At 38.9% G+C, this 23,394-nt stretch overlaps 1 protein-coding gene across 1 annotated transcript in view; it reads right to left on the bottom strand.

The window, feature by feature from the left end:
* Positions 1-23,394, bottom strand: part of LOC128699781 (KICSTOR complex protein SZT2) — an 807,931-nt gene that overhangs the window by 10,347 nt on the left and 774,190 nt on the right. The window contains 6 exon segments of the mRNA XM_070102247.1: positions 3,119-3,224; positions 4,434-4,600; positions 6,622-6,694; positions 16,831-16,962; positions 18,572-18,707; positions 19,513-19,619. Of these exon segments, the coding sequence (XP_069958348.1) occupies positions 3,119-3,224; positions 4,434-4,600; positions 6,622-6,694; positions 16,831-16,962; positions 18,572-18,707; positions 19,513-19,619 (721 nt within the window).

Here is a 23,394-nt window from a genome sequence, read left to right as displayed (position 1 = left end):
AAATTATATTTTTAACTTTGTGATAGTAAAAAAATTTCAACAAAGGAGTTTTTTCTTAATGCAATGTTTTACCCACTTGGGAGTTTTGTCCAATAGTATAGTGGTACCTTGTGTTACAAGCTTAATTTGTTCCAGAAGGCTGTTCAAGTGCCGATACCGAATGAATTTACTCCTCCCACAAGGAATAATGAAAATTAGATTAATCAGTTTCAGACCCCCAAAAATACACTTACAAAAGCACTTACAAAAATACACTTGCATAATTGTTCGAGTTGGGAGCTGCTCGTAACTCTAGGTACCACTGTGCATGGAATACGTGTAAATAAAAACATGGTGTGAATAGCACATGGTGATAGCAATGTGTTGTTGGGAGAGGTTGTGTGTTGTCACAGATGAGTTCAAGTGATGCTGGACAAAGACAAGGTCGAGAGTCAGGTTGTAGTAACTTGTTTTACATGCTGATACAAAATTATCTGTGAAATGGGTACATCCATCTGTTTTGTTCTGTGGTATTGGTGAGGTGGATGGTGGCAGCCTCAAGACACCTGTATTTAGCCCTGTTATTTTCTTTGTAAATAAGATATCCTTGTTTTCAGTCCATAATGGGTAAATGTTTACTGTGGTGTAACACATGTTTTGCTTGTGTGTCCTTTATTTTACAAGTATATTATAATCTGGAGGTAGTAGGTTGATAGACAGCAACTGCCCAGGGAAGTACTACCGTCCTGTGGTAGTAGGCTGGTAGACAGCAACCACTGAGGGAGGTACTACCGTCCTGCCAAGTGAGTGTAAAATGGAAGCCTGTAATTGTTTTACATGATGGTAGGATTGTTGGTGTCCATTTTTCTGTCTCACAAACATGAAAGATTTCAGGTACATCTTGCTACTTCTACTTAAACTTAGGTCACACTACACATACATGTACAAGCATATATATACACACACACCCCTTTGGGTTTTCTGCTATTTTCTTTCTAGTTCTTGTTCTTGTTTATTTACTCTTATCTCCATGGGGAAGTGGAACAGAATTCTGTTGTAAGAGGCGACTAAAATGCCGGGAGCAAGGGGCTAGTAACCCCTTCTCCTGTATAAATTACTAAATTTAAAAAGAGAAACTTTTGTTTTTCTTTTTGGGCCACCCCGCCTTGGTGGGATACGGCCGGTTTGTTGAAAGAAGAATATATACACACTCCTTTGGGTTTTCTTCTATTTTCTTTCTAGTTCTTGTTTATTTCCTCTTATGTCCATGGGAAAGTGGAACAGAATTCTTCCTCCATAAGCCATGCGTGTTGTAAGAGGCAACTAAAATGCCGGGAGCAAGGGGCTAGTAACCCCTTCTGTATAAATCACTAAATTTAAAAAGAGAAACTTTCATTTTTCTTTTTTGGGCCACCCTGCCTTGGTGGGATACGGCCGGTTTGTTGAAAGAAAAAGGAGGAGGATTGCTGGTGTCTTTTTTTCTGTCTCATAAACACGCAAAATTTCAGGTACATCTTGCTACTTCTACTTACACTTAGGTCACACTACACACACATTTACAAGTATATATATACACACTCCTCAGGGTGTTCTTCTATTTTCTTACTAGTTCTTTATTATTATTTTTATTTATTAACACATCGGCAGTTTCCCACCAAGGCAGGGTGGCCCGAAAAAGAAAAACTTTCATCATTCACTCCATCATCATCTTGGCAGAGGTATGCTTACACTACAGTTATAAAACTGCAACATTAACACCCCTCCTTCAGAGTGCCGGCACTGCACTTACCATCTCCAGGAATCAAGTCCGGCCTGCTGGTTTCCCTGAATCCCTTCATAAACATTACCTTGCTTGCACTCCAACAGCACATCAAGTCCTAAAAACCATTTGTCTCCATTTACTCCTATCTAACACACTCATGCACGCCTGCTGGAAGTTCAAACCCCACACACACAAAACCTCCTTTACCCCTTCCCTCCAACCTTTCTTAGGCTGACCCCTACCCCGCCTTCCCTCCACTACAGATTTATACACTCTCGAAGTCATTCTATTTTGTTCCACCCTCTCTACATGTCCAAACCATCTCAATAACCCCTCCTCAGCCCTCTGGATAATAGTTTTGGTAATCCTGAACCTCCTCCTAATCTCTAAACTACGGATTCTCTGCATTATATTCACACCACACATTGCCTACGAGTTCTTGTTCTTCTTTATTTGCTCTTATCTCAATGGGGAAGTGAAACAGAATTCTTCCTCCGTAAGCCATGCGTGTCATAAGAGGTGATTAACATTCTGAGAGCAAGGGGCTAGTAAGATAAGATAAGGTGGCTAACCTGGAGGGTTAGCCACCCAGGATAACCCAAGAAAGTCAGTGTGTCATCAAGGACTAACTTATTTCCATTGGGGTCCTCAATCTTGTCCCCCAGGATGCGACCCACACCAGCCGCTTAACACCCAGGTATCTATTTGCTACAAGGTGAACAGGACAACAGGTGTAAGGAAACGTGTCGAAATGTTTCCACCTGCCAGGAATCGAACTCGGGCTCTCCGTGTGTGAAGCGGGAGCTTTAGCCACCAGGCCACCCCTTCTGTATACATTACTAAAGTTAAAAAGAGGAACTTTTGTTTTTCTTTTTGGACCACCCTGCCTCGGTGAGATACTGCCGGTCTGTTGAAAGAAGAAAGAAGAAATACATAGGATAACAGGTATATCTTGCTGCTTCTACTTACACTTAGGTCACACTATACATGCATGTACAAGCATATATATACACCCATCTGGGTTTTCTTCTATTTTCTTACTAGTTCTTGTTCTTCTTTATTCCTTTTATCTTCATGGGGAAATGGAACAAAATTCTTCCTCTGTAAGTCATATGTGTTGTAGGTGGCGACTAAAATGCTGGAAGCAAGGGGCTAGTAACCCCCTTTCCTGTATAAATTATTAAATGTAAAAGGAAAAACATTGGTTTTTCTTTTTAGGTAACCCCTGCCTTGGTGGGATATGGCTGGTGCATTGAAAAAAACAATTATGTACTTTGTTTACAGATGTATCACCAATTTCTGAGTCAGTTGTGAATATGCAGCCTCTTATAAGAAGTGGCAATGTATTTATATTTAGACAGAGACATAACTACTTACTGCTTTCTGATGATGGAGATTTATAGAGAGCATCATAAAGGCATCAGAACACGTCGAGCTTAGCACCACCACATGCTGAATGTTACCGTCATTAGATGTTAAACTCCTATTTGAAGAGAAAATATATATACAGAATACAGTAAAGTCATAAAGCATATCCTTCACAACAATTTATACATTCAAGGTCCATACTGTACTGAAAAAAAGTGTATATCAAGTCTTAGTATACATAAAGTGTCCAAGAGACTACATTATACATATATGCAGTAGAGCCCCACTTATACAGCAAGTCAGGTTCCAGGCTACCGCCGGAAAGCGGACATTGCCAGAAAGCAGAATGCTATTTTTTCCACTTATAAATGTGTATAAATGTCAGATATCAAGTTTACACTAACATATATTACATTAGCATTAGAACTAGGCATTAAAAAACAATAAAAAGTAAAATACACACACAGTACACCTATTACTTACCTTAAAATATATGTAGTGTTAATGTAGGGTGAAAGATGAGTAGTATTTATTTGTAAGAAAAGTCAGGTGTGGGAGGTATGGCAGCCAGCCAGGCTACGCCACCCACACATAATGTACAACAACATTTAAAGTGCCCCTGAGTGATAAAATGCATATACAGTACACTCTTTACTTACCTTAAAATATCTGTAGTCTTAATATAAAGTGAGAGGTGAGTAAACAAGGTAAAATGAATAAACAAGGTAAAATGAATAAATGAGAGAGAGAGAGAGAGTCAATGAGATTATTATTATTATAATCATGGGAGAGTGCTAAACCCATAGGATTATACAGAGCATGTGGGAGGGGGGGGGGAATGGAAGGTATTCAGACTCAATTCAGGCAATCAGAACACAGGTCCAATTCCCTAGCTCAAGAGCCCCTCACCAGCATCAAGGAGAGAAATGGAAATGGTGATAATGGCACACTTCCTCATCATGTACTAAACTGTATAACTGTACAACCTCTTCTATGTTAATTTTTATACTTTAAAAATCATAAATTTAATGAGAATATTTACCTAATTTTGACCTTAACGTATATTTCATATTTATTCGTAACGCTTAAATTTCATAATTATTCAATGTTATAATATATTATAAACCCTTGATTTAACTTATCGTAATACAACAAACTTTAGAAATATGGGACAAAATCTGCTGGGTTACTGTATTCTGAAAAAAAAGTTGTTTACAGAACTGTCCATAACTGCTATGATCATGGTAAACAGTTTTGTCTCTTTCAATAATAATCACCATTAGTCCATTAAATTAAGGATTGACTGTTAATAAGAGTAGTGTACCTGTGGCGCTCCTGGTACTTGGACTGTAAGACCCTGGTCAGACCTTGGTACCACTGCAGAGGTTTAGACAGGAGGGGTAAGAGTTGTGGGTCGACTGCACTCAGAGGCTCAACACTCACCATGCTCAACAGTTCACTCAGCTCACTGAAGCTTAAACCACTAAGTATCTGTAAGACAACCAGTAAATAAATTACTTTAATCAAAGAAATTAATATAAAAAATACAAATATTGTTTGCCCTGCATATTACTACTTCTTTTAGTACATTAACCATTTCCCATTAAGATAAAGCAACCCCAAGAAAGATATATTTGCCAGCATTCACAATTTAATACATACACTGGCCATTTTCCACTTAGGTAACCCATGAAAAATGAAACTCATCCATCAACTTCCAAATCAATAGCTTTAATAATTTGCAAAGGTTAGTATAAATTGTACCTCAAATAATCAGAATTATTGTCATTATTGTTATTACAGTCATGAGGGAGCGCTAAACCTGTAGGGATCATGCAGCACTAGGGGAGAATGGAAGGCACTCAGACTCGATTCAAGGAATTAAAGCACAGATCTAATTCCTTGGATCAAGAGACCCTTCACCAGCATCAAGGAACCTCCCTTGAGGGATCATATAATCTCATTAATATGCAAGATTTCAGGTACATCTTGCTACTTCTACTTACACTTAGGTCACACTACACATGCATGTACAAGCATATATATACACACCCCTCTGGGTTTTCTTCTATTTTCTTACTAGTTCTTGTTCTTATTTTTGCTTATCCCATGGGGAAGTAGAACAGAATTCTTCCTCTGTAAGCCATGCATGTCGTAAGAGGCGACTAACATGCCAGGAGCAAGGGGCTAGTAACCCCTTCTCTTGTATACATTACTAAAGTTAAAAAGATAAACTTTTGTTCTTTCTCTTTGGGCCACCCTGCCTCAGTGGGATACGGCCAGTTTGTTGAAAGATGTGTATGTACTCACCTAGTTGAGGTTGCAGGGGTCGAATCCAAGCTCTTGGCCCCGCCTCTTCACTGATAGCTACTAAGTCACTCTCCCTGAACCGTGAGCTTTATCATACCTCTGCTTAAAGCTATGTATGGATCCTGCCTCCACTACATCGCTTCCCAAACTATTCCACTTCCTGACTACTCTGTGGCTGAAGAAATACTTCCTAACATCCCTGTGATTCATCTGTGTCTTCAACTTCCAACTGTGTCCCATCTCTGGAACATCCTGTCTTTGCTCACCTTGTCAATTCCTCTCAGTATTTTGTATGTCGTTATCATGTCCCCCCTATCTCTCCTGTCCTCCAGTGTCGTCAGGTTGATTTCCCTTAACCTCTCCTCATAGGACATACCTCTTAGCTCTGGGACTAGTCTTGTTGCAAACCTTTGCACTTTCTCTAGTTTCTTTACGTGCTTGGCTAGGTGTGGGTTCCAAACTGGGCCTAACGTACACGGTGTACAGGGTCCTGAACGATTCCTTATTAAGATGTCGGAATGCTGTTCTGAGGTTTGCTAGGCGCCCATATGCTGCAGCAGTTATTTGGTTGATGTGCGCTTCAGGAGATGTGCCTGGTGTTATACTCACCCCAAGATCTTTTTCCTTGAGTGAGGTTTGTAGTCTCTGGCCCCCTAGACTGTACTCCGTCTGCGGTCTTCTTTGCCCTTCCCCAATCTTCATGACTTTGCACTTGGTGGGGTTGAACTCCAGTAGCCAATTGCTGGACCAGGTCTGCAGCCTGTCCAGATCCCTTTGTAGTTCTGCCTGGTCTTCAATCGAATGAGTTCTTCTCATCAACTTCACGTCATCTGCAAACAGGGACACTTCGGATTCTATTCTTTCTGTCATGTCGTTCACAAATACCAGAAACAGCACTGGTCCTAGGACTGACCCCTGTAGGACCCCGCTGGTCACAGGTGCCCACTCTGACACCTTGCCACGTGCCATGACTCGCTGCTGTCTTCCTGACAAGTATTCCCTGATCCATCACAGTGCCTTCCCTGTTATCCCTGCTTGGTCCTCCAGTTTTTGCACTAATCTCTTGTGTGGAACTGTGTCAAACGCCTTCTTGCAGTCCAAGAAAATGTGTGTGTATATGTATGTTCTCTAAGAATCATGAATGACCTGTTCTCTGAGAAACACTGTAACTGACCTGTTCTCTAAGAAACATTGTGACTGACCTGTTCTCTGGGTAACTTTTGTCTCTCATCTTCTCGAAGGCTGGCTGTCAAGCGCTGCCACAGTAAGTCCCGCCTGAGAGGATAATAAAAGATAATTTGTATTATCTAATTCGTGTAATCTTTGTAATGCTCCTTCAAGGGCCCTTGAAGGAGTGGCTGCAACAATATCTTAAGTTGCAAGTAATGTTAGTGAAGCTCTTCTTTTGTCGGAAACCCCCAGATGCCTTAAAAGTGCAGCTGTAGTTCCTCTGCACCAAGGATACAGCAGAGCATCAAAAAAGATAACTTAAAGACCAGCAGCACTTTTTCACACATAAAAATCCTTGACAGAATGATGAGACCACAACCAATCAATTGTAAAAATAAACTTCATTATTTATCAAGTACACAGTTATTTAGAGAAGGAAGATTTCTTTTATTAACACATCGGCTGTTTCCCACCAAGGCAGGCTGACCCGAAAAAGAAGAAACACTTTCATCATCACTCATTCCATCACTGTCTTCCCAGAGTCATGCTGACACTACAGTTAAAAAAAAACTGCAACATATCTCCACCTCTCCTTCAGATTATGACAAAATCATAGAGGCTTTGGAAGACAACCAAGAAGTAAATGTGGTCTACACACTTTACAATGGAATCTGATAAATGTGATCATGGAGTGAGAGGCAATAAAATGGGATCAGTAACTAAAGTAGGAAAATGAATAAGCAATTATATAACAAAACACAAACAGCACTAGTAAATAAAACAAAATTTAGTCTTAGTTAAGTAAAGAAGTTCAGTATGTCCCAAGCAGAGTCCTGGCACTGCTCTTGTTTCTCATCCTCATAGTAGACCTTGATAAAAGTATTAGCAACAATTTTTTATTATTTGAGGATGATACCAAAGTAAGCATTTAACCCTTATAGTAGATGTCCTGTAGAAGTACATCATTAAGAGTCCCTTGTGTAGCTGCCATCTTAGTCAGATAAGTTATGAGTGGTAAGTTTTGGCCTAGATTTGAGAGACTGGGTCTGTGCACTGAGCGTACATAATATAAAAAAAATCCTGTCTCATACATAACAAAATGGGAAAAGTAAAATTCTGATCTCGTGTTTGGTTTAAAATAGCAAATTTGAGGTTTCTAGGGTGATTTTTATGGTTTTATTGGCAGTTTCTTGGTATGATTTGATAGAATGAAAAACATACTACTGAAGCAGGGATGATTTTAATTGCTTTCAGCGCTGAAAGTAGTTTGAAACTGGGCTCAAAATAGTTGAAATATATGACTTTTGCCAATTTTCCTGAGGATGGGTAAGGCCCCCAGTTTGTATCATGGATTTTTAACCCTTAAACGGTCCAAACAGATCGACGTTCAAATTCATAGTGCTACAAAAGTAGATCTACTTTTTTTTACATATTTTCAAATATAACAAAAAAAAAGATAGATAAAAGTTTTTTTTACACGTTTTCAAATGTAAAACAAAAAAGAAGATCTACATTTTTTGACATACTTTCAGATGTTGAAAAAACGTATATATACGTTTGGACCGTTTAAGGGTTAATAGGTCCGATTTAATTATCGGGACACAGCAAACTATGACCACATTCCTCGTTATATTTTTATTATCCAAGAAATAAGAGTAAATCTTGTATTTTTGTAATTATGAATTCAAAATGGAAGGCAAACATAATGTAGGGGAGACCTGAGACCAGAACAAATGTTGTTTTACTGCCTACAATGTCTACATTAATAAGTACTTTATTTTAAAATAAGCATTTTTTAATTTTGCATAAAACTGGTCAAATTAACGACTTCTGTGCACTTTATAGGGTAGTTGTAATAGCTGAATGGGCGGTAAGTAAGTTTACTCAGGTATACACAAATACAGTTACAAAGATTATCATACATAGCAGGATATGTATAGAGAACCTGGGATAACTCAAAAAAAAGTCAGAGTGACTTATTTCCATTGGGGTCCTTTTGTTACCTTATTGATAATACATGTATTACATTATTATAAAAAACAAATGTGGCAGATAAGAAATTACATCCTAGGTAGTAGGTTGGTAGACAGCAGCCGCCAAGGGAGGTACTACCGTCCTACCAAGTGAGTGTAAAAAGAAAGCCTGTAATTGTTTTACATGATGGTAGGATTGCTGAGTCCTTTTTTCTGTCTCATAAACATGCAAGATTTCAGGTACGTTTTGCTACTTCTACTTACACTTAGGTCACACTATACATACATGTTTTTTTTTTTTGTTTTTTTCAACAAGTCGGCCGTCTCCCACCGAGGCAGGGTGACCCAAAAAAGAAAGAAAATCCCCAAAAAGAAAATACTTTCATCATCATTCAACACTTTCACCACACTCGCACATTATCACTGTTTTTGCAGAGGTGCTCAGAATACAACAGTCTAGAAGCATACACATATAAAGATACACAACATATCCCTCCAAACTGCCAATATCCCAAACCCATCCTTTCAAGTGCAGGCATTGTACTTCCCATTTCCAGGACTCAAGTCCGACTATATGAAAATAACCGGTTTCCCTGAATCCCTTCACTAAATATTACCCTGCTCACACTCCAACAGATCGTCAGGTCCCAAGTACCATTCGTCTCCATTCACTCCTATCTAACACGCTCACGCACGCTTGCTGGAAGTCCAAGCCCCTTGCCCACAAAACCTCCTTTACCCCCTCTCTCCAACCCTTTCGAGGACGACCCCTACCCCGCCTTCCTTCCCCTATAGATTTATATGCTTTCCATGTCATTCTACTTTGATCCATTCTCTCTAAATGACCAAACCACCTCAACAACCCCTCTTCTGCCCTCTGACTAATACTTTTATTAACTCCACACCTTCTCCTAATTTCCACACTCCGAATTTTCTGCATAATATTTACACCACACATTGCCCTTAAACAGGACATCTCCACTGCCTCCAACCGTCTCCTCGCTGCTGCATTTACCACCCAAGCTTCACACCCATATAAGAGTGTTGGTACTACTATACTTTCATACATTCCCTTCTTTGCCTCCATAGATAACGTTTTTTGACTCCACATATACCTCAACGCACCACTCACCTTTTTTCCCTCATCAATTCTATGATTAACCTCATCCTTCATAAATCCATCCGCCGACACGTCAACTCCCAAGTATCTGAAAACATTCACTTCTTCCATACTCCTCCTCCCCAATTTGATATCCAATTTTTCTTTATCTAAATCATTTGACACCCTCATCACCTTACTCTTTTCTATGTTCACTTTCAACTTTCTACCTTTACACACATTCCCAAACTCATCCACTAACCTTTGCAATTTTTCTTTAGAATCTCCCATAAGCACAGTATCATCAGCAAAAAGTAACTGTGTCAATTCCCATTTTGAATTTGATTCCCCAAAATTTAATCCCACCCCTCTCCCGAACACCCTAGCATTTACTTCCTTTACAACCCCATCTATAAATATATTAAACAACCATGGTGACATTACACATCCCTGTCTAAGACCTACTTTTACCGGGAAGTAGTCTCCCTCTCTTCTACACACCCTAACCTGAGCCTCACTATCCTCATAAAAACTCTTTACAGCATTTAATAACTTACCACCTATTCCATATACTTGCAACATCTGCCACATTGCTCCTCTATCCACTCTATCATATGCCTTTTCTAAATCCATAAATGCAATAAAAACTTCCCTACCTTTATCTAAATACTGTTCACATATATGCTTCAATGTAAACACTTGATCTACACATCCCCTAACCACTCTGAAACCTCCTTGCTCATCCGCAATCCTACATTCTGTCTTACCTCTAATTCTTTCAATTATAACCCTACCGTACACTTTTCCTGGTATACTCAGTAAGCTTATTCCTCTATAATTTTTACAGTCTCTTTTGTCCCCTTTCCCTTTATATAAAGGGACTATACATGCTCTCCGCCAATCCCTAGGTACCTTCCCCTCTTTCATACATTTATTAAACAAAAGTACCAACCACTCCAACACTATATCCCCCCCTGCTTTTAAAATTTCTGTCATGATCCCATCAGTTCCAGCTGCTTTACCCCCTTTCATTTTACGTAATGCCTCACGTACCTCCCCCACACTTACATTCTGCTCTTCTTCACTCCTAAAAGATGGTATACCTCCCTGAACAGTGCATGAAATTACTGCTTCTGTTTCTTCCTTAACATTTAAAAGTTCCTCAAAATATTCTCGCCATCTACCCAATACCTCCATCTCCCCATCTACTAACTCCCCTACTCTGTTTTTAACTGACAAATCCATATTTTCCCTAGGCTTTCTTAACTTGTTTAACTCACTCCAAAATTTTTTCTTATTTTCATTAAAATTTCTTGACAGTGCCTCTCCCACTCTATCATCTGCTCTCCTTTTGCACTCTCTCACCACTCTCTTTACCTTTCTTTTACTCTCCATATACTCTGCTCTTCTTATAACACTTCTGCTTTGTAAAAACCTCTCATAAGCTACCTTTTTCTCTTTTATCACACCCTTTACTTCATCATTCCACCAATCACTCCTCTTTCCTCCTGCTCCCACCCTCCTATAACCACAAACTTCTGCCCCACATTCTAATACTGCATTTTTAAAACTATTCCAACCCTCTTCAACCCCCCCACTACTCATCTTTGCACTAGCCCACCTTTCTGCCAATAGTCGCTTATATCTCACCCGAACTTCCTCCTCCCTTAGTTTATACACTTTCACCTCCCTCTTACTTGTTGTTGCCACCTTCCTCTTTTCCCATCTACCTCTTAATCTAACTGTAGCTACAACTAAATAATGATCCGATATATCAGTTGCCCCTCTATAAACATGTACATCCTGGAGCCTACCCATCAACCTTTTATCCACCAATACATAATCTAATAAACTACTTTCATTACGTGCTACATCATACCTTGTATATTTATTTACCCTCTTTTTCATAAAATATGTATTACTTATTACCAAATTTCTTTCTATACATAGCTCAATTAAAGGCTCCCCATTTACATTTACCCCTGGCACCCCAAATTTACCTACTACTCCCTCCATAACATTTTTACCCACTTTAGCATTGAAATCCCCAACCACCATTACTCTCACACTTGATTCAAAACTCCCCACGCATTCACTCAACATTTCCCAAAATCTCTCTCTCCTCTACACTTCTCTCTTCTCCAGGTGCATACACGCTTATTATAACCCACTTTTCACATCCAATCTTTATTTTACTCCACATAATCCTTGAATTAATACATTTATAGTCCCTCTTTTCCTGCCATAGCTTATCCTTCAACATTATTGCTACTCCTTCTTTAGCTCTAACTCTATTTGAAACCCCTGACCTAATCCCATTTATTCCTCTCCACTGAAACTCTCCCACCCCCTTCAGCTTTGTTTCACTTAAAGCCAGGACATCCAGCTTCTCATTCATAACATCCACAATCATCTCTTTCTTATCATCTGCACAACATCCACGCACATTCAGACTTCCCACTTTGACAATTTTCTTCTTCTTATTCTTTTTAGTAATCTTTACAGGAAAAGGGGTTACTAGCCCATTGTTCCCGGCATTTTAGTTGACTTTTACAACACGCATGGCTTACGGAGGAAAGATTCTTATTCCACTTCCCCATGGATATAAAAGGAAAATTAATAAGACCAAGAACTATTAAGATAAAATCAAAGAAAACTCAGATGAGTGTGTATAAATAAATGTGTACATGTATGTGTAGTGTGACCTAAGTGTAAGTAGAAGTAGCAAGACATGCCTGTAATCTTGCATATTTATGAGACAGACAAAAGACATCAGCAATCCTACCATCATGTAAAACAATCACAGGCTTTCGTTTTACACTCACTTGGCAGGACGGTAGTACCTCCCTGGGTGGTTGCTGTCTACCAACCTACTACCTACATACATACATGTACAAGCATATATATATATACACACACCCCTCTGGGTTTTCTGCTATTTTCTTACTAGTTCTTGTTCTTCTTTATTTCCTCTTATCTCCATGGGGAAGTGGAACAGAATTCTTCTTTCGTAAGCCATGCGTGTTGTAAGAGGCAACTAAAATGCTGGGGGCAACGGGCTAGTAACCCCTTCTCTTGTATAAATTACTAAATTTAAAAAGAGAAGCTTTTGTTTTTCTTTTTGGGCCACCCTGCCTCGGTGGGATACGGCCGGTTGGTTGAAAAAAAAGAAGAAGAAGAAGAAGAAAAAAAGAAATTATGTATATAAAAATGACACATAAAACAAATTATATAAAATATTGAATAAAAGATGATGAAGATAGGATAAGTAGACCACAAGAATTATGACAATATAAAAAAATATGAAGAATACTAAATTATAATAGATTTCACTCTGAAAATTAATTATGAATCTGTTGGAATAAAATGAAAAATAGAAGACAATGAATCTTTCTCTCTTTCAACACACTGGCCGTATCCCACTGAGGCAGGGCGGCCCAAAAGGAAAAACAAAAGTTTCTGCTTTTACATTTAGTAATATATACAGGAGAAGGGGTTACTAGCCCCTTGCTTCCAAGACAATGAATATATATCAAAAAATTAATAACCATCTCTAGGGAATGAATTTATTGCCCTAATAACAATTGATAGACTGGAAAGCATACTATCAAAATAGCTAAGAACTTTGTCAAATGCAACAATAGAATTTACTTAAAATAGGACTCAAAGTCAGTGAAATTGCTAATGGATAAACTGTGCCCAGACTGCTAACTTTGCGCCTGTGTAATTGCATAGTTTTTCCATCAAATTTAGTACTTTTGGTGTCGTTACATTCAGAAAAAGTTTCTACTATCTGAGAAGAATTTTTTTTTTAAAAGTGGACATTGGGAGCAATATAAATTTTGGGTCTGGTCAGTGAAAGGGTTAAAGTCACCTCAATAGGAGACAGAGAAATTATAAGCAGAAATGAACAATGTGTTCCAGTGAGCAATGAGGACAAATTCCAACATCTCATATATGGAAAAAATGAACTGAAAATGAATATTGGATACAAAACATAGTAGAACTATTTTATAGAATGAAGAGAACATGTAAAAAGACTTGGGAATAATGATGATATTAGAACACTTGTCATTTAGAGAAGCAAATGTAACAAGGGCAAGAAAAATAACTGAGTGGAGCATGAGAACTTTCAAAACATAAGAAATAATACCAATCTTAACACTATTCAAGTCACTTGTTCTCTTGCTTCTACAATATTGTTTTGTACTCACAGCTGTGTTAAGGAAGGAGTGACATCAGAGATGGAAAGTGTACAATAGGACCCCTGTATCCACAGGGGATGTATTCCAAGGACCTGCTGCAGATACCAAAAGTGTGGATAGTAGCAAACCCTATTATAAAGTTTAACTGGTAAATTATGCACAATAGGTGGAGAAATGTCACTTTTTCACTGATGTGAAGCACTTCACGGCTTATCTTAGGCTTGGAAGAACTGCCAGCATTTCTACTTTTGCACTTTGTGGCTATTTATTATGCAAAATTAAAGAGATATTTTGGGGCCACAGTAAACCATGGATAACTGAAACTGCGGATACCGAATCAGTGGATACGGGGGTTCTACTGTAGTGAAAAAATGTGCTACCTACAGAGCCAATAACATATTTACAATACTGAAAATGCCTAAAAGTACGTACTTGCAATGTACTCTCTTTAGTGGAGAGAGAGAGAGATACCTGGTAGGGGTGTGCTGAAGTAGTAGTACTAGTGGGTATTGGCTAATTTTGATGGTATCAATATTGGCTTAACTGAGTACTGGTATCAGCATAGGCCAAAAATTTGGTATCATCCCATACCTAATACCTGGTAATATACATGGAAGATATCTGAGGGTCTGGTGTAAAGTCTACACACTACTGTAACAGGTAAGACACATATGCAACAGTTAGACAACTTTATTCCGAAACGTTTCGCCTACACAGTAGGCTTCTTCAGTCGAATACAGAAAGTAGGCAGGAACAGTAGAGATGTGAAGACGATGTAATCAGTCCATCACCCTTAAAGTCGTAGAATTTGAGGTTGTCAGTCCCTCGGCCTGGAGAAGTTCAGTTCCATAGTCAGGAACTATCTGAAGATCAAGCGACAGTGCGGAGACTTAAATACTGTCGGAAGGAGAGGTGCAGGGTAGTAGTAGTAGTAGTAGTAGTAGTGAGAGGCAACTGAGAGGTCATGTCCCTCTCAGATCCAACCCTTCTCACTTGAAAAGCTTGGTACAGAAAACACCTTGGACAAGCTTTTCAAGTGAGAAGGGTTGGATCTGAGAGGGACATGACCTCTCAGTTGCCTCTCACTACTACTACTACTACTACTACTACTACTACCCTGCACCTCTCCTTCCGACAGTATTTAAGTCTCCGCACTGTCGCTTGATCTTCAGATAGTTCCTGACTATGGAACTGAACTTCTCCAGGCCGAGGGACTGACAACCTCAAATTCTACGACTTTAAGGGTGATGGACTGATTACATCGTCTTCACATCTCTACTGTTCCTGCCTACTTTCTGTATTCGACTGAAGAAGCCTACTGTGTAGGCGAAACGTTTCGGAATAAAGTTGTCTAACTGTTGCATATGTGTCTTACCTAACAACCTGTCGGTATTGTATACCATTTTGATGTTCATCTTGTCAGACACTGCAACACGTGGCATCTTGGTACAGAAAACACCTTGGACAAGCTTTTCAAGTGAGAAGGGTTGGATCTGAGAGGGACATGACCTCTCAGTTGCCTCTCACTACTACTACTACTACTACTACTACTACCCTGCACCTCTCCTTCCGACAGTATTTAAGTCTCCGCACTGTCGCTTGATCTTCAGATAGTTCCTGACTATGGAACTGAACTTCTCCAGGCCGAGGGACTGACAACCTCAAATTCTACGACTTTAAGGGTGATGGACTGATTACATCGTCTTCACATCTCTACTGTTCCTGCCTACTTTCTGTATTCGACTGAAGAAGCCTACTGTGTAGGCGAAACGTTTCGGAATAAAGTTGTCTAACTGTTGCATATGTGTCTTACCTAACAACCTGTCGGTATTGTATACCATTTTGATGTTCATCTTGTCAGACACTGCAACACGTGGCATCTTGGTACAGAAAACACCTTGGACAAGCTTTTCAAGTGAGAAGGGTTGGATCTGAGAGGGACATGACCTCTCAGTTGCCTCTCACTACTACTACTACTACTACTACTACTACTACTACCCTGCACCTCTCCTTCCGACAGTATTTAAGTCTCCGCACTGTCGCTTGATCTTCAGATAGTTCCTGACTATGGAACTGAACTTCTCCAGGCCGAGGGACTGACAACCTCAAATTCTACGACTTTAAGGGTGATGGACTGATTACATCGTCTTCACATCTCTACTGTTCCTGCCTACTTTCTGTATTCGACTGAAGAAGCCTACTGTGTAGGCGAAACGTTTCGGAATAAAGTTGTCTAACTGTTGCATATGTGTCTTACCTAACAACCTGTCGGTATTGTATACCATTTTGATGTTCACTACTGTAACAACTTGCTGGAGTGAGAGATATGGTAGGAAGTGTAAAATAAAGCCAGTGAAAGCAGGGAAGCCAAAGGGATAATAAAAGAACACCATGTCAACACCCATAGTCCAAGACAACCTAGCATACTACCAGAAGATATCAGAAATATTGCTGGATCAGAGGTACAAGTCTTCAAGAAGAAACTGGAGCACTACATAAAAGTGCCACAACAACCAGGGTGTGATGGGTATGTTGACTAACTGGCTGCTAACAGCAACAGCCAGGATGAACACTCAACAGGAAAGACTGGTCTTAGGCCTAGCTGGGCAGAAATATAAAACTAATCACATGTATCTCATGGGTATGCCACAATGAAAAATATGGAGATCATCAGTTAATAAGATAATTGGGGACAATGCTCTATATCAACATTCAGTGAATTTAAACATTTTTAAACCAAAACACATTTGGCAGAGATAAAAATTTATACACAAATAACCCACACACAGGAGAAAGAAACTAATGTCAACATTTCAGTCCAGCCTGAACCATTTACTAGTCCAAGTAGGACAAAAATGTCATCCTACGTGTGGGTTATTTGAGTATTGTTCCAGCCACGATATTGTGCCTTTTTCTTCTTTATAAAAATTTAATTACAGGAAAAACTTGTATGATATATCCCACCTGCAATGAATCTTAGCCTGGTTGAAGATGTGATGGATACGAGATCTTGCATCCTCTGCCTGAGCCTCCAGTGTCCTCTGCATGGTCTCTTCATACTGTGTGTAGTACCCAAGGTAGTTTACGCTCTCTGATCTGATGTATAAAGTAGTTATTAGGCGTAAATATGTGGCTATGAGCTGACAAATGGTAGTAAGATGAGATTTTCAGCAAAGAAGCTTTTTTTTAGTAATACGACATTACAGGTACTGGAGACTGCATCAAGTACAGTGGGCCTCCGCCTCACGAATGCATCGCGTTACGTTTAATTCGCCATACGAAGCATTTGAACGCAAAAATTTTGCCTCGCCTCACGATAAAAAACTCGCCTTACGTGATTTGTCCGGGACGCATCCCACGTGTGGCCTCAGCTGCCCCGTGGGTGCCCGTGTTTACAAGCCAGCCAGTGCGGTCGCATCCACGTATACATTTGGTACATTTCACCTTATCCCAGTGTTTTTTGTGCTTGTAACTGCAAAATAAGTCACCATGGGCCCCAAGAAAGCTTCTAGTGCCAACCCTGTGGTAAAAAGGGTGAGAATTAGTATGGAAATTAAGAAAGATTTTGAAGGGTTTGGAACTAACCCTGAGAAGCCTATGCCAGTTGTGGAATCCATTGTGCCTACTTCAAAGATTAAGGAAATGTGTGCAAAGTGGATTGAACTGCAAACCTTTATGGATGAAAATCACCCTAACACAACTATTGCAAGCTGTGCTGGTGACTTACAATGACAATGTTGTGGCCCATTTTAGGCAAATCTTAAAGGAACGGGAGGTACAGAGCTCTATGGACAGATTTGTTGTGCAACTGAGGTCCAGTGGCTCTCAAGCTGGTCCTAGTGGCATTAAAAGAAGAAGGGAAGTAACCCCGGAAAAGGACTTGCTACCTCAAGTTCTAATGGAAGGGATTCCCCTTCTAAACAATAACTTCTACACTCCCCTCCTCCCATCCCATCAATCATCACCAGATTTTCAATAAAGGTAAGTGTCATGTATTCTATTCTTAGTAGAGTAGTAATTGTGCATGTCTTCTTCAGTTTGTGTGTATTAAAATTAATATTTCATGTGGTAAAAAAAATTTTTTTCATACTTTGAGGTGTCTTGCACGGATTAATTTGATTTCCATTATTTCTTACGGGGAAAATGAATTTGCTTTATGATAATTTCGATTTACGATGAGCTCTCAGGAACGGATTAATATCGTAAGGCGGGGGGTCCACTGTACTTGGACAAAACATTACACCTAATGGAGGCTTCATCAAGTACCTAGACAAAATGTTACATCTACTAGAGACTGCATCAAGTACCTGGACAAAACATTACATCTACTAGAGGCTTCATCAAGTACCTGGACAAAACATTACATCTACTGGAGACTGCATGAAATACCTGGACAAAACATACTATTAATAAGTTTTGCTGAAAGTGTCTTGTTACTACTATAATAATACTACTGTAAGTAGTGACTTAATAAAGCCCACTGCGTGGGCGAAACATTGTCAATAAAGTATCACATTATACTGCTTAAGTGTTTATATTTCCATTGTGTCAGTATTTTATAACATTTATTTCCATCCAGGATTCAAATCTGCAGAGGCAGAATGTGCTGGTTCGTATCCTGCTATGGGCTGAAAGATAATGTTTGCATATTTTAAAAAGTTTTACTAGAGCACCCTTCATCCTACAAACACATGTACTAACATACCTAATGCCAATATATGACTTGAGAGGGGGTGGGAGACCAACTGCAGTTGAGGCAGCTTGGGTAGCCTCATCTTCAGTAGCAGCAGACACAGCCGTTGCAGAAGGAGGGGTGACTGAACCACTCTGATCACTCTCTTCTGTCCATAAATTATATAATTTTTGAGTTATCCAGGTAATTTGCACATATGTTCCTATGCAATAAGGTCACAGTAAATAGATGATATCACAATAAGCAAAACAACCACTGTGAAAAATAGTGAACTTCCAAGCGTTCCTGTGACTGCGTGAGAAATCATTAAAGTGCTCAGAAGTTCACTATTTTCTCACAGTGGGTGTTTTGCATAAGTTACTATGTATGATAATTTGTGTAATTGTATTTATGTGTACCTGTACCTAAATAAACATAGAGTTATAAAAGTACTGCATTATCAAACACTACAGTCACTGTTAAGTGAATTCTCCTGACTCATCATCCAAATAATCTTAATCCTTTCTGGGAACTCATCAAAGGTATGCATCTCAGCGAGCTGCTGTTCTTATGATGAACACAGAGAAGAACTTCAATGAATGATGTTCATGTTCAGTTGATGATTAAGACCAATGTGTATCAGTTGGGTATCTTTATTACTGAAACATTTCACATACATAGTAGGCTTCTTCAGTCACATACAGAGGCAACAGGTGTATCTGACTGAAGACGTCTACTGTGTAGGCAAAACATTTCAACAATAAATATACTCAACTGTTACACTTGTATCTTCCCATCAACTTGTTGGTATTTTATACTATGTTCAACATAACATGTTCAGTCCATCATTTTCATGGCTATAAATTTACAATGAGTTCTTTTATTCAGAAAGATTTCATTGTGCAAATAAAACTTATGATATATTTACTATAATATTTTAAAATATTAAAGGCTTAAAGTACAACCAATCTTACCTGCATAGGTTGAATATGGAGTCCAGCGCTTTCCTAGGGAAGGTGCAATCGAGACAGTGCGAAACCGTCCCATCTTTTTCTCCAGAATACGATTCGGGTACATCTCCCTGGATTTGACAGTTCAGCACTGAGTAATCTCTATGAATTATGTACTATACTATAACTACAAACATATTGTATATTGCCACCCATAAGTCATCATAAGCCATAAGATGAGGGGGATAGGCTATTTCTCAAAAACTTATGCTTATGCTTAATCCAAAACCAAATAAATACTGAATAACTGAACCTTATAAATTGTATATCTTAAATGTTTCTCACAATTATATCACATAAATGTTAAACCTAAAACCCAATCTAACTTTATTATTTTTTAAATACACTACCTAACAGAATACTCCATTCTACTGAATGTACAACAATGCATACAACAATATGACCTGTCTTTGTAATACTCACTTGTGCTTTATAGTAACCTGTTTACATTAATGTTTTATCACTGATTTCATCATTGCTTAGTTAATCTTAAGTTAATTTTAAGCCAGCCCGTAATGCTATGCATAGTATAAGTGGCTTTGGCATACTGCTCTTACCTGTATTTGTTGTACCTCTGTATGTGTGCTCAAATTTTTAAATAAATAAATAAATAAATAGACATAAGATGGGGGAGGGGGTAGGGGGGAGGGGGAAAGGGTGGCAGAGCTGAGATATTTAGAGGCCTCACAGATGGAAATAGATCTCCCATCTGTGAGGCCTCTAAAGTAGAAAAAAAAGCAGAAAATAAAACTAAGGATTGTAAACTGTATACACTGCTTGACTGCTAGCTTACTCAGCTCACACACTGAGGTCCAGTGGTCAATCCCTGGTATAGGCGGAAACACTGCGGTGCCCCATGGCCTGGTGGCTAAAGCTCGTTTCACACGGCGAGGGTCTGGGTTCGATTCCCAGTGAGGGTAGAAACACTGGACGTGTTTCTTTACACCGGGTGTCTATGTTCACCAATCAGTAATATGGGTACCTGGGTGTTAGTCGGCTGGTGTGGGTCGCATTCTGGGACAAAGCTGACCTAACTTGCCTGAAATACTCAGCATAACAAGCAGCTTTCTATATAGCAGTACTGCCTGCCTGTCCTCCTTATCACTTTAAAAGAGGTCAAGGTGCAATAATTCAATAGACTTTTAGCTACTTTTTCTAGGAAACCAAGAACCTGGATGATCAGGCTCTGATCCACCAGGAGGCCTGGTCACAGACCGGGCCGCGGGGGCGTTGACCCCCGGAACTCTCTCCAGGTAAACTCCAGGTAAACAAGTAAAATTTAGAGGCCTTTTAATGTCATATTGTTTCTTAACCCTTTCAGGGTCCAAGGCCCAAATCTGGAGTCACGCACCAGTGTCCAAGAATTTTCAAAAAAAAAATTTGTTATTTTTTCTTATGAAATCGTAGAGAATCTTTTTGTGAAGGTAATAAAACAAAAAGTACGAAATTTGGTGGAAAATTGACGAAATTATGCTCTCGCGAATTTTGATGTGTCAGCGATATTTACGAATCGGCGATTTTGCCGACTTTGACTCCCATTTTAGGCCAATTACATTATTCCAATCAACCAAATTCTTAGCTATTTCACTAGTATTACTTCTATTCTATCGATTGAACACAAGAAATCGCCAAGTCAACTGTTTCAACTACAAAATAAAGTGATCGGAAATTGTTAATTTGGCCAATTTAACACAAAGTTCAAAATATTCCAATTTCAAAATAGGGTCCAGAATGAACAATGTAGGCATTCCTGGCACTAAACTAACATTTCCTCTGTTCATTAGTTATGTTTTGAGGCTTTACAAATAAATTCCATTTTGATTTTTTAGTCACATAATGAATTTTTATTCACACCAAAAAATAGAAGATTTACTGTTATGCAATACTGTAATAATTGTATAAATATTATCACCATATTTGTGAATGCATATTAGACCCACCAGCTGACGTGTATTAGATGTGTGAGGTCGTTTGTTTACTCTTGAATATCGGCAAAAATTTAACATTTCCGCTACTTTGAGCTCAGTTTCAAGCCATTTCCAATGCTAAAACCAATCAAAATCATCTCTATTTCTGTAAGATGTCTTCCATTCTATCAAATGAGACCAAGAAATCGCAAATACAACTATAAAAAACATACGAAAAAACACTGCAAAGTTGCTGTTTTAATCGAAAAATCATGATTTCATTTTTTTTCTCTCATTATACACAGTGTGCTGCAGGATCTGTTTTATGTGGTGCACACATACCACATAGATGTATTCTCTCATATCTAGGCCGAAATGTACCACTCACAGTTTATCAGAGTGAGCTGAGCTCATGGGGTAGATCTACGGTTTGGACCCTGAACGTAAAGCCGTAGATCTACGGGACGGACCCTGAAAGGGTTAAGTTAGAAATACATCAATTATAAGTCATTTGCATATCTCTCGTATCTTACGAGTGCAAGAATATACATACAGAACTATTTACATGACCTTAAGGTATCACCACCATTCATTCTTGCAAAGTTACCTAAGGTAACTTCACAGGGTTCTCCAAATCGCCTGTGAATAATCAAGATAATTTAACACGGGATGTAAGAGACACGTTTGTCCCCTTCGAGCACCATCTATCGTATTCTCAAAGGAATAGGGTTCTGTCACAACAAAGTATCTCAAAGAGATGCACCTTGGGCTGAAGACCAGCTGCTACTGCTTGCTGTGAGGAGGCATGACCTGACATGAGGCAGGTCACATGTCATTCTCAGAGGTAGCTTGGGGTTGAACCAGAGACTGGTTGTTACTCAAGCACTTTACAATACCTGCACTGTTACTCCTAACCTATGACGTTAAGTCAAGTTACAATACATATTAATTGAACATGATTTTGTTTAGTAAGATACTATGGCCCCAGATAATATTATGTAGTTGGACCCCCTTATTTTAGCTATTAACCCTTAAACGGTCCAAACGTATATATACGTTTTTTCAACATCTGAAAGTATGTAAAAAAATGTAGATCTTCTTTTTTGTTTTACATTTGAAAATGTGTAAAAAAACTTTTATCTAAATTTTTTTTGTTATATTTGAAAATATGCAAAAAAAAGTAGATCTACTTTTGTAGCAAGACGAATTTGAACGTCAATCTCTTTGGACCGTTTAAGGGTTAATAAGGAAGTTCGCAATATGATATTAAGTGATATTTCGGCACAAAGTAATGTGGAAGGTGACCAGGCGTAACAGTAGTATGCCACTGATGTCAGCTAGGCCTGTATACCTTGTACATGTACTTGTAGTAAATAAAGATATTATTATTATATGGGCTAGTAACCCCTTCTCCTGTAAACATTTACTAAAAAAGAGAAGAAGAAAAACTTTATAAAACTGGGATGCTTGAATGTGCGTGGATGTAGTGCGGATGACAAGAAACAGATGATTGCTGATGTTATGAATGAAAAGAAGTTGGATGTCCTGGCCCTAAGCGAAACAAAGCTGAAGGGGGTAGGGGAGTTTTGGTGGGGGGAAATAAATGGGATTAAATCTGGAGTATCTGAGAGAGTTAGAGCTAAGGAAGGGGTAGCAATAAACCAGCACCATTCTGAAATCCATTGATAAGAAACACCAATATGAAAAGCAATATAGACAGGGCTTAATACACAAAGATATTCTTAAACACTATTCATCAGTCCTCACCAAAGTAATAAAGAAAGCCAAACAACTATACTACTCCAGTAGATTCACTGACACAAGAGGAGATATAAAAAAGACCTGGAAAACACTCTCTCAGATTCTAGGGACCCACAAATGGAAAAAAACCAAGAATATTGTCCTAACTAAACCTAATGAAACACCACTGCAACCCACT

Source organism: Cherax quadricarinatus, chromosome 81 (genome assembly GCF_038502225.1).
Source record: "Cherax quadricarinatus isolate ZL_2023a chromosome 81, ASM3850222v1, whole genome shotgun sequence".
Lineage (NCBI taxonomy): Eukaryota > Metazoa > Arthropoda > Malacostraca > Decapoda > Parastacidae > Cherax > Cherax quadricarinatus.
The sequence above is the reverse complement of the archived record's forward strand: the minus strand, read 5'-3'. Positions and strand labels throughout refer to the sequence as shown.